Consider the following 12,435-nt stretch of genomic DNA (forward strand, 5'->3'; position numbering starts at 1 on the left):
GTTACAAAGGAGCACATAGGTAACTTTCTCTTGGAAGGTGCCAGTCTACACCTATTTGAAAACAAAACTGGTATTTGCGGACTGGCCAAATCCTGGCCTGTATGATCAGCATGTTCAGCAAACACACTGAAAATTTGGCATTCAGGCATGCAATTGTGAACTTTGACAAATATGGATGTCTGATACAATACCCTTCAGACACTGGAAAAAAAAATCAATACATGTTGAAACATGAGAATAGGCTTACATATCTCAGTCTAGACACACAGGTTGAAGTGGGTGGTCTGTGTTTTAACTTATTAGAAAAAAAATCGGTTTGACCAAATTTCAGTCTGTAGGGGAATCTTGATTTTCTAATGAATTCCTTTTTTTTTCTAAAAAAACCCAGAGAAATAAAAAAATACATAGCATTTACACATTTAATTCTAAACTCAGCAGCCACCAAAAGAAACTGTATTAGCAAGATAATTTTCTAGTTGAAACTCAGCAAATTTGAGACACAGCAATTTCCTCTCTCTCTCTCTCTCTCTCTCTCTCTGTGCTTACCATTCGTGCCCCAAGTTGCAGAACAATCTCCTTCTTAAACCTGCTTCCACACTCTTCAAAGATTCTTTGAAGGTCTTGCCCCAGTCTCTCCATGACCATGAACCTGTAGCTAACAGGGAATGTGGAAAAGGGAGGAATCCTTTAAGATGTGACTGAAAGTTTGTGTCAGATTGAAAGGACAAAATCTCCATTTTTGAAAATGGGTAATCAGTCAAATTGAGGCTTAATTACCATTTATCTCATTACCTTTTTCCCTTGTACTCAGCCAGGCCTGATCCCCAAAACACTGGAATTCCTAAACATCTTATTTTTTTGAGATTCATCCATTTTCTTACTGTAATAAGAACATAACATCGGGTTAAAGGCAGCTGAGAACTCCAGGCTTGCGGTGTTTTCCCTGTCTAGGGCTGGCCCGCCTCTGGAGTCCATTCCTTGGTGTGCACATAATAAGTGTGGCCCTGTTCCAGCTGGTTGGCTTCTGTTTTCCCTTCTGACCAGAAAGGAGAAGGACGACACCCAAGTAACAAAACCTACAGCAATCCAAAATCACCACAGCACCAACTGGCACTGGTTCAGGGTATATGGAATGAGCTGGCTTTCAAGCTCTAAAGCAACAGCTCTAAACAGAAGTAGTTAAACCCAAACTCATCCTAACATCTGCCTGAGTCAGAGCTGAGACATTGTTACTTACTATGCTCTTGTTTTGCAGCCCTCTGGTAAAACTTCAGCTCAGAAAACAAGGGGCCATTTTCAAGATATTCCTGTTGAGAAACAAATAAACTTGGTATCATAAAAGGCATTAGAAAGACAACAGTTTCTTAAGAAAAGCATATAAGAAATACCAAGGGAATGAAACCCCTTTTTTCTCCCATCTCCCAGATTCTATGTCACCTGAAATTTAATTTTAAGTAGCTAAAAAGATATGTTGTTTGGCAATGCACTTTCATAAACAACACAGATTCTTTCAAATATTATTTAAGTCACTATTTTCAGAAATACTGGAGATCAGGTGTGTTAGAGATCATAGTCTAACTCTCCTTACTAAACTGTTGAGGAGCTGTAATCAAGGAAAAAAATCAAGTCAAGGAAATGCTGTGTGTCGTGGAAATGCCAAATATATCCCCAAGCAGGGAAAGGATATAAAAAACCCAAAGCACCAAAAGCCACGAGCATGCAATAGAGATCCAATGCTGAAAATAAGGATAGATAATTAAGAGAAAGGACCGCATGCAAGTTAATAATTTAGAAATGAGATCTACACATTACCACTTTAATGACATGTACTGCATCATCTTCTACAGGAACCTCAGTTTGAGGGGATGCTGCAAAGGAACAAAGAGATGGAGATCAAGCTGTATGCAACGAAATGTAATAGCAAATAAAGACTCTGCTAACACACTGAGTCAGGCAACCAAAAATACACTATGAAAGATACTCTGAATTCCTGCTTTCAAAGGTCAGAGCTCTGCCAAGTTCAAAGAAATACAAAACAAACACACACACAGAAGTTTTAATCAACAAGTAGAGAAGCAATTTTAAGCCATGTTTTCAGAAGTCTCCCCTGGATGTTAATTATGGAGTAAGCAGGATGTCCTCAGTGCACATTTGCACCACAATGAGCTATTCCATTAGGACAGACTGTCTAAGTCATTCCAGCCAATTGGAAAACCACTGTATTTGGTTGCTGTCAATCTACTGTCGTGACAAAGACACCACTTAAAAGTTCTGACCTACATTATGCCTCTAGACAGGATTGTCTGCTTTCCTCTATCACAAATTAATTCGGCCCTAGAACCCTGATTTCTATTCTGGCATTATTTAGACACTGGCCCAAGTTAGGGATAGCACAGCCACCACCTGCCTAAAGGGGAGCGGAGGGATTGTGCCTCTCAGTGCAAGTAGAGATTTCAAAACAATAATTGACCACATGTGCCAATTACAGCCCAGGAGACAGAACCTCTGAGCACAGACAATGCAATCCTATTTTCTTCTGACCCTGACAGAACTATCAGCTCTCTCTGATACTACTGAAGCTACATGGAGCTTACACTGGGATTAAAATTTAATGAGACTAAATCATCTTTTAGAATCATCACTGAAAAAGGTAAAAGGAATACAGTTCCTAGAAAATAAGTGTCCCCTTCAAACTTCTGATAATGATCAAATACCAACAACAGTCCAGGTGTGAAACACTTCAACCGTGAGCATGCACAAAAATAGACCCCTTTTATCCGCATAATACAAATCAAGTAAACTTGGATCTAATCAAACCATCCAAGCTTACTTTTGTTTGATGGTCAGGGCATAAAAATACTTTTACAATGAACAGACTCCTTCAGCTGCCATTTTCCTTCAATTCTATTCAGCATCTGGGTTGAATCTGGCATTGTACACATCCCAAACACCCATAGGTTCTCCACTGACACTTCCCCATGTGAATGCTGCTGTGCTAACAACCCATTAAAATAAAATGAAAATATTAAAACAGTAGCTCTGGAAGGTGTGAACTATCCATAGACTCACACAACTAACAGTCACATTCAGAACACACATTAAATCTACTAGAAGGGAAATTTTGGTACACTTTGTTCTTACTATATTGTACTGAAGCTGGAATTACAGCATTATGTCTTTTATTTTTCTCTGTCACATATAGAATATGTGTTAATAGAAGACATTAGTAAAAGGAGCACGTCTCATTTGTTTTCACTGCATTCAACAACATCACATTACCCAAAGAGAATTTGATGTGCTCCCTTCACCGGCACAGATCAGAAAAGAACCTCCGGATAAGAAAATACCAGTTCAATACCAAGTTACTTAACAGAGGTTTGATAGGTGTAGGGAAGTATGAAATTTAAATGTATCTGAAAGAGGCTGATCTAACTTCCCTGTAGACTTCTTGACATTTTATAAAGAGAGGCCTCATTCATGGTAATCTGGAACAGAGTAACAGCTGTCAGGGTAATGAAGAAGAGCAATTAACAGGAGGTAGCCCAGCAAAAGGGCTTCACCCCCATGGTTCTTACACTGTGCTGGCTTGGATGCATTTGGAGTCATACTGAAAGCACATCCTGAAGGAAAATAAACCCAAACAAAACTGGCAATGGTTACAAAGTGAAAAGGGAGAAAAGTCAAAGCTCAACAAGGTACTGAAACAGGTGCCCCACAAAATGAGTTGCATTCAAATGTACTAAAGGAGAAAAGGTATTATTTTTTCTGCACATACATGAATAACAATAAACTTCTTACACAGATTATGCTGGGACAATCAGTCTCATCCATACAGATAAGCAGAAGTTGTATGTGTACCTTTTGTTACATCACTTTAATTACCCATTCAGATCTCAACCAGCAGCTCAGAAAAAAGACAGACTATTTTATTGTCCATAAATAAACATAAAGGATTTTTTAAAAAATTGTCTCATTACTATGTATAGTTACTTAACAGACTGGAAAGGCTCCCAAGGTTTAACAAACAGTCTGATTACATACCTCATAGACCACCACCACATACTCTCCTGCGAGTTTAGCTCATAGTTAATTACTGTATACTCGTAATTAGCCATGTGCTAGCCTCGTTCTGTGTGGTAGCACATGGCTATTTATAATATTACAATCAGTTAAATGCTAGACTGCAGGACAGTGAGCAGAGACTCTGCAGGAGAGCAGTGCTGATAGGCAGGAGGTCTCTGATGGCAGATAAGTATTCACAGAGGGTACCAGGAGCACTATATGGTGAGATTATGTTTGCAAAAAAACCCTTAAAATAGCATAACAAATGTACAAGTTCCCAGCTTATGCTGCTTTTATCAACTAGAGATTCATAACCCCTGACATTTGGGGAGGGGGGGGGGTTGTTGATGCAGGCACACAACCCAAACCATTGTCTGCATAACTGGGAGCACTGGTGCAGGACGTGGCTGTGAAGGAGGCTGTGCCTGTTTTCGCCTCATGCCAAGAGGATGCCCTCACAACACATTTGCAGAGGGCAAAGGGCACAGCTCTCCTTTCCCTTCCTCCCCTTCATCCCACAGTCATAGTTACCACACCAGTGAGGAGCATGCAGCTTTAAACTGCCCTCTGAAATAAAGCAGTGCAGGAAGATTCACATCCTAGCCATAATTTCCAACTGCTCTGCCTGCACAAAAATCTCACCTGGAATTAACTCATGTCCAGGATTCTCTGGTTTCACCCAGCACAGCAGTTACGGCCTTATCATCCACTTTAACCATGAATTTCATCCTTTTTGTTGCTGAGTGCCACATCCTTAATTAATGGCACTCTCTCAATGTTAACAAGCTACGGTGACAAAAGGGTGTTTGTGGCTGAATTGCCATTTCCTACAACCACACAGCACAATTGCAGCCTGACAGAGGTATGTGCCAATTCCCTTTGCCAGTTCAAATGTGTTTTTTGTAGTTTTAGCAGTTAATTTGTGGCAGCCACATTTGGAATATGGTGAAATATTTTCAACGGCTCTCACAGAACCACTTTTGTTGACAAAGTTTACGCAGTGGAAAAGAAAACAGCATTGATTTGGCAGGTTGGAAAAGCAGCCCTGCTCCTGTCCACAGCTGGTGTCTTTGCCACTGCTGGATATTTTGAGGATATGCTTGTTTGGGAAACATGAATAGAAGTATTTTCAGTTCTTTAGTTGCTACTATTTTATTTTTGCTTTGTTCTATTCATTAGCTAATCCTGAGGAGTGACATATCAGCTTAGTTTGTGCAGAAATCAAAACTAATCTCAAAAATATCACATTTTTGAAGTTACAGGCTACCCATAAAAAAAGCTGGAAAAGTTCTGACTGTTTCAGTCAAGCCAAGAGCTGTTAAATTCAATGGGTAAAAGCAAGGAAGGAGTGTTTCTCAGAGCATCTAACAATAAAAAAAGGATCCAAGTTGCAGCAATACAATTACTAAAAACAAAACATGCACAAGTAAATAAAAAGTAGCACTTGCTATTAAACACAACTTCAACTATTTTCTACTTAGAGAAGGTGCTAGGGCAAATGTTTAAAGGCAAACAAAGCACATAACCTCCCTCTCCCTGACACTGCAGTATCCAATATTTCCCTAAAACTGAAACATTCAATGTTTGAAGGGTGTTTACACCCCACTTTTAATGCAGCCTAAGGAATATCTACTTCTCTGTTACTTTATAGATGCAGCATAATTTCCTGGACAGACTCTTTGCTGAGCAGCATTGTTGACCAGGTTTTATTCTAGATTCTTATTTCAGGTAGCTTTAAGAATGTAGAGGGGTTTTATACAGATGACAGATACATAACCCTCCATAAGACCCATCCTCCACAAGATCAAACTAAACTGATTTTGGGACAAAATAGTGTTCAGCTGCTCAGCTGTTTTGCAGTAACTCCAAATGCCTCCAAGTTAAGAGCATCAGAAGTGGTAGGAAATTTCACTACATTTCTTACTTGTCTTTCTGTGAAACCTTAATCTTGACTCACCAGTTTTTGTATCCCACAGAAATGGAAGCCAATGGTTTGACTTTCAAAGTTAATTACTCCAAGCTGGAATAGGGATGACACATACTTTAACCCCAGGCAGAAAAGCCTTGCATGGCCTGCTCTTACAGCACTCTCTGATGGGAGCCCAGGCCTCTAATATTTAAAAACTTGATGCACAAACTGCTTTCTGGCGAGATTCAGCTGCAGCCCATCTGCTGGTCTGACATGGTGCCCACTCAGAACATAGAATGCCAGTTTCAGTAGGGTACAGGTGCCAAAGACAACTGAAGGAGTGCCCTCGGTGAGGCAACAGGTACCTTAGCTGTCCTCCAAAGCTCCTCCTACACCCCCCACTGGAAGCAAATAATAAATAAATTCAATCAATCAAAACTGTTCTCCTGACCTCCCAGCATTACTCAGCATATGGAAGAAGAATCCCCAACACATGATGTGGCAGAACGCTACAGTGTAACAGTAATGATCTCTGCAGGCTTTAGACTACTGTGCAAAAATTCATTACACTTTTCTAGTTAAGGCTTTCAGCTTACAGAGGACCAAAAAAGAAAAAGAAAAGAAAAGAAAAGGGGGGAAGATTCCAGAGGAATGCACTCATTAGCAAGAACTAGTAAAAATAGGGAGTATTTTCTCTTTGACAAATGGTACAGGTCCTGTACCATGTAGTCAGCCCTAAGTAACCTTTGAGTAGCAAAATCATGCTAAATTTATGATTAGTTTGTCTACAAATAGGGTGCTTGCAGTATCACTATTTGTACAGTTCAATATTAGTAACTAGGCAAAAAGACCCTTCCTGAAGTGGTGTTTGTCTACTAACAAATTTATTTTCACACTAAGGTTCACGTCTGCAGGTACAACGTATTTTAACATCTTGAAGTTGAGAAAAATCCATCTCTAACTTGATTTACCTGCTAGTGCTTTTAATTACCTGGCTTTGCTCTTAAGATTCTCCTTTCCATCGAGCTAATAAAAATCATGCTGAATTTATCTTTTGGTATCATTTTACTGCATTTTAATTCATTTGCTGCATTATTTTAATTTAGGCAACTGCTGAAGGACTTTGTTTCTCAGGAGCAATTGCTAAAGCAGCATCCCAAGAAAACCAAGGAATGAACAATAGGACCAAGTATGTTTCCATCCATGCTTCTCTTCCCTGACACAGGTACACCCCTGCTCACAACTATACAAATTATCCATGGAAATTAGTCTGAAACAGAAACAAATTCTCTTTCACACCTCAGCCTGAGATGTGAAATAGCAGCTGTGAGATTGCACTATGACCCAAGCTTAAAAGAACAGGCCACACCAGACCTCTTCCTTACCTCCACCAAGTGAGCAGGGCTCACTTTACTGCTAGTACTAAAAGACAATATCCATCCATTTGATCACTGTTTACTGCTTAGGAAGAAATTCCTTCCCTCTTCCTTGAAAATGTGAGGAAAAAACCTCAAAAGGAAAGGATAGTGCACTGGGTATACTGATCTCCAAGCTGGGCACAATTCAATGATGACTTTATCAATACTTATTTTCCTCAGCTTCATAAAATCAAAACATATTTACAATGTAGTAAGTGCTATCATAAAAGACACCACCTAACAAACATTTTTACATAGATTTTAAAAAATACTTATATTTTTCAGAACCATCCCTTTCCATGAAAAAGAAGCCTGCAAGTAGATAGTGCTGTATGCAGCTGGTTTCACTGTGACAGAGGAATCTCAACAAAACATTGTGTGACCTTTCTGCATTTAAATGTTCAGCCCAAATTGTGCATTAATAGAGTGCTTGCAGCAGGACTAGAGAATGATTTATATAAAGATTGGTGTTAATTACTGGCTGTGATCAGAGAGATAAATGAGAGAATGTAAGGCTCTTCAGCTCTCAGTTCCTTTTCCACTGCTCTCCACAGGGCTACTACAAACCAGTTGTGAGACCACCACTGCCACAGCCTTCCACAGGTGCTCTTCATGCTGCTCCCCTTATCAAAGGGATAACAGCTCCACCTGAGGTCCCTGAGAGCAAATCAGTACCAGCAACACAAACATTTAGAACAGATTGGAAAGAGTAAGAATAATCAGAAAACAAGGGAAAGCATTTGTGAGGCAGGGCAGAACCTGAAGACAGTGGTAACTTTCATGCACACAATTAGAAGTTCTGAAGCCCCACATTTGCATCCTAGGACTCAGGGTCAGTAAATGGCTTTCAGCAGCTTCGATTTAGTGAACAGAACCTTCTTCCCCAAAATGCACCCCTAGTAAATACATTTTGCAGAGATACCGTAAAATTTCTCAAGAACGTTGTTATAGATTAATGGAGTATGGAATACCCTTAATGGGAAATTAAGCTATAACAACCACATCAAAATCTTTACACTGCCACTGTAAAAATACTTATTAAAAGATATAGCTGGCAAAGTTAACCTTTACTTTCATGAAAGGGCTGTGCTCTTCATACCTGGCAGGCAATCGAACCTCCTGTCTCCCACCTCTCCACAGCTCTCTCAGGGTGAGCTTCTCTCTGAAGCTTAGTGGTCTTCTCACACCTTGCTCTAGATGTTCTATAAACAGGTCTGAACAGCACAGAGAAAAGGGCGTGTCCCCAAGCATCTGTATCTTAATCACAAAAGTTTGTCATCTACTTCATTCCCCCTGGTTCCCAAAGACAACTGAATTTTGTAGCATCAAGGCCCCAGAAAGCTGCTGAGAGGTATACTTTGATATAAACACATCAGAGATCAAGAGGTGGACAAAAAAAGAGAAAGCTTCAGTGTCAATATTTAGGGATAATTGTCCATTTTCTCTTTAATTGATGAGCTACAAGGGGAAGTGAGCCTTCAGTTCAGTGCTGCAGGTAGCATTCACTGCTCCTCCTGAAAGAAGGGATTAAAAGAACACAAATACCATTACAAAAGTGGCAGCTGCACTTCTTCACCCATGCTGTCACCTACAAAAAAACCACAGAATAGGAATAACTAGATTCCCTGATTGTATTCTCATTCTAATCCACTGACTGCTTTCCACCTCAGTTCAGTGGGAGCCAAACTGCAACAAACACCTCAAGAAACCACCTTGGTGGGCTCTGTGATCAGGCAGAAAACACAAATCTGCATGGAACTGTCTCAATCCCACGTGCAAAGCCACCCCCAAGGTCCAGTGTGATTTGGCTGTTGCAGGAAATAACAGAGCTAAATTCTGAGTGATTCAGGAAAACAACATTACTGGTCTTACACATGGAGAGCTACACCCACTACAAACTTGCTTTCTGCACTGCATCCCCAGTTCCCTCACACCCTTCTGTCTGTGGGAGACTTCTGCAGGTTCCCATCTTCCTGTCCTTTATCTTGGAATGGCTGTACCCAGAGACACCTTCACTTCCAAGCTCATGCTAAGGTGTATCTTCTCACAGTAACATCTGTCATGTGCGCAACTCACAGCGTCTCTCAAATGTAACAAACCAATGCTTCAAAGGTGGTTACAATAAGGTCGTAAGATACACCAAAAGGAAAAGGAAGGTAAATACTCTAACAAGTGCCCTACCCTTTGATGCTTCTGTATCTCCTCTGTTAGCTGAAATCCCTGTCATTCCCACTGGCTCTGTCTGCACAGCAGTGAGGAATAGTGTGAACTACAGAAATTCCAGAGGAAACCAAACCAGAAACTTCACTACAGGAATCACTTGGAAGTACAGCTACTGTATGTGTAGCCGATTTCTGCATAGAAGGAAGCTGGTTTGTGTATAGGAGTGACTCGCTTATTAAGTTTCACGCCTTACTGTTCCAAATAGAGTAAATATTACTGTAACTTTAAAAGGTCATGTTAGGCTTCAGGGACTATGCAGTAAACTGCTTCTAGGTGATTCCTCACTGCTCCATACAAGCTCTACTTAGTTCCAAATAGACATATAGTTTCTATATGTTGCCATGAAAAAAAGAAAAACCAAACCACTCAACCTCATAACATTGCCGTGAACATAGGATTTGCCTTTCACAGGGACCAGCAACAGTAACATATATTACATCCTCTGCAGTGACCCAGAATGCTTTACGAACTGCCTTTTAGAACTATTCACTCCTCTCAGAGTACAAAATTATTGAAATGCAACAGCTTCTTCTGAAGGAAACGCAGAAACTTAACTAGGCCAGAGCAAATACAGAACGCCATTTCCACCTCTGCTGAAAATACATGAATTCAGAGGCAGCACACAGCTAAGTATACTTACTGTTTCATTTCCTGGATGAAAACTAATTTACTCTTGTCCAGAAAACAACACTTCCAACAACCAGAAACTGAAAGAGGGCTACAGAGCATGAAGCTGGCATAAGGCCAAAACCCTGGCTAAGAAAAAGCGCTTCTCCTTTGCAGAGCATCACCTGGCAGTGCTCTTTGGTGGTCTTTGACCCAGCGGCACCTTGATTGCCCCATTCAAGATCCACAGAAAAATGCACTAGGATCCAGCAAAATGAGCTGGACAGGCCATGGAGAACAGGCTGCATCGTGAGCAGCAATGGAACAGGAACAACAGCCCAGAAAACCACACTTGAACAAGGATCACCAACAGCATGTAAACCACACTTTTTAAAGTGCGGTTTTTAAACTTCTACTGCCTTTTCCATTTCAGGAAGTTACAAAGCAATTTGCAAGTCACCCTCTTAATTATCAGCAGTATTTTACCTAAATAGATCAGGCCAAATCCTCCCTGGCCGATCTGATTGCCCAGCCTCCAGGTTTTTCCTTCGGTGTCTTTCAGGATCATGTCTTTAGGGAGCGGGACTGGTAGCTTGCCTCTGCCGGGACCTTTGGGCGGCATCGTACCTTGAAGGAGTGGAAAACGAAAGAGAAACTGTGTTGTAAAATTGCTGCCAGAAGGTACAACATCCCTCGATGTGCTCTGCCCACCAGCACGGAGCAGGGACAGGAGGCGATGCCCCTCGGCCCGCTCCCCTTCACCCACCTCCACAGAGCCCCCTCGGCCTCCCCACGCCGCCGGCCGCAAACTTCCCAGCCGGGCACTTCCGCAGCAGCAGGAGGAGGAGAAAGGAGGGAAAGGACGCCGTCTTCCCGCGGAGAAACCCCGGGCGGGGAAACCCGGGGCGGGGAAACCCGGGGCGGGGAAACCCGGGGCGGGGATCGGGGCAGGGGCAGGGCCAGGACAGCCCCGGCCGGGACGAGGGACTCCCTCAGCCGCCTCCTCGCAGCCCTCGGCGGGGCGGGGCGCGCGCCATTTCCCGCCTCCCCCCGCCCCGCCCCGAGGCGCCGCCGCCGCCTCCCCTCATGGGCGCTGGGCAGGGGCATGGCGCCTGGAGAGCCTGTGTGTGTGCCCGGCGCTCCGGCTCCTCGCTGCCGGGACAGGGAGAAGGAAGGCGGAGGCGCAGGGAGATTACGGGGAATAGAGGAGCGGGGAGATCGTGAGGGACGGAGGAGCGGGGGGAGATGGCGTCCGCGAAGCTGCCTCAGCCCCAGGTGTTCCCTCTCTCCCGCTTCTGAGGCTGCGCTTCGCGAGGGAGGAACTTTTAAAAATCATTTCGTGCATAGAGAAGTAGGAGGTCAGACTACTGCCTAACGTAAAAAAGAAAATCTCCGCTCACAGGATTTGGCGTGCAGCAGACACTTTCGGGAGGTGCAGCAAAGTCACGGAGCTGTCATGGTGCCACGCCTCACTCAGGCCACTTCGGTTTTCCCTCAGGGTCTTCCTGGCAGAGGTCAAGGGTAACAATTTCCACCCAGAAACACAGGTACTCACCCCAGAACAGCACAGTGGAAGAGGTAGTGGCCACTTCAGGCTGGTTCCAGGCAGGGACAGAGGAGAGATGCAGCTGACTCAGGAGTCGATCAGCCCCATCACCTTAGAAATTGGCAGTAAAGGACATTGTGAGGTGAGAGTTTCAATTCCCCAAGATCCCAGGACATAGCTTTGATCACAACCCACCGTTTTGTGCAAGCTTTGCTTTATCGATAGGGTCGGTTCGCTCAGGTACACACCACCTAGGCAGACCTCAGTGAGGAACCACCACACCATGACTACAAGTCTTTTTCCAGAAAAGGGAGTATCAAACTTAAAAGTTTAAGCCTATTTTTTTTTTTTGTTAAGAATTTCTGTCTTTCTTAAAATAACAATCAAAATCCAAAACGTCAGCAACCACATAATTTGCAAGTAAAGTTAAAAGTAGTAACACAGATTATGACTGCAAAGCCTGTATTGCCGTCAGTAAATTAAGCCTTTATGTAACAACCCTTTTGGCTTCATCAATCTTGCAGGCTCTGTGGTTTTATCATTGCTGAAAAAATATGAAGCAGAAGAATCACCAGCAGAAAGCTCAGTCATAAAGGGAACAAATTCAAAATTTCCATAAAGCATTTTGTAGAGTTTTTACCCTCTGCAACAATTGTCAAAACAGACTGTAG

At 42.5% G+C, this 12,435-nt stretch overlaps 1 protein-coding gene across 4 annotated transcripts in view; it reads right to left on the bottom strand.

Moving 5' to 3' along the window:
* VRK2 (VRK serine/threonine kinase 2) overlaps positions 1-11,791 on the bottom strand; it is a 37,608-nt gene extending 25,817 nt beyond the window's left edge. For 2 of the 4 annotated variants that reach the window (XM_066177899.1, XM_066177898.1), the window contains exons 1-6: positions 10,985-11,147; positions 10,705-10,845; positions 1,813-1,868; positions 1,238-1,307; positions 793-880; positions 547-655 (exon numbers count right to left, since the gene is read on the bottom strand). In XM_066177899.1, the coding sequence (XP_066033996.1) occupies positions 547-655; positions 793-880; positions 1,238-1,307; positions 1,813-1,868; positions 10,705-10,840 (459 nt within the window). In that variant the 5' untranslated portion in view covers positions 10,841-10,845; positions 10,985-11,147. Of the gene's footprint in view, positions 1-546; positions 656-792; positions 881-1,237; positions 1,308-1,812; positions 1,869-10,704; positions 10,846-10,984; positions 11,148-11,773 lie in introns of those variants that run through there. The other 2 variants (XM_066177897.1, XM_066177896.1) reach the window with 2 other exon arrangements.
* Between the last annotated feature and the right edge of the window lie 644 nt (positions 11,792-12,435).

The sequence above is a fragment of the Chamaea fasciata genome, unplaced genomic scaffold (assembly GCF_029207755.1).
Source record: "Chamaea fasciata isolate MVZ Bird 193981 ecotype frontalis unplaced genomic scaffold, bChaFas1.0.hap1 SCAF_3, whole genome shotgun sequence".
Lineage (NCBI taxonomy): Eukaryota > Metazoa > Chordata > Aves > Passeriformes > Sylviidae > Chamaea > Chamaea fasciata.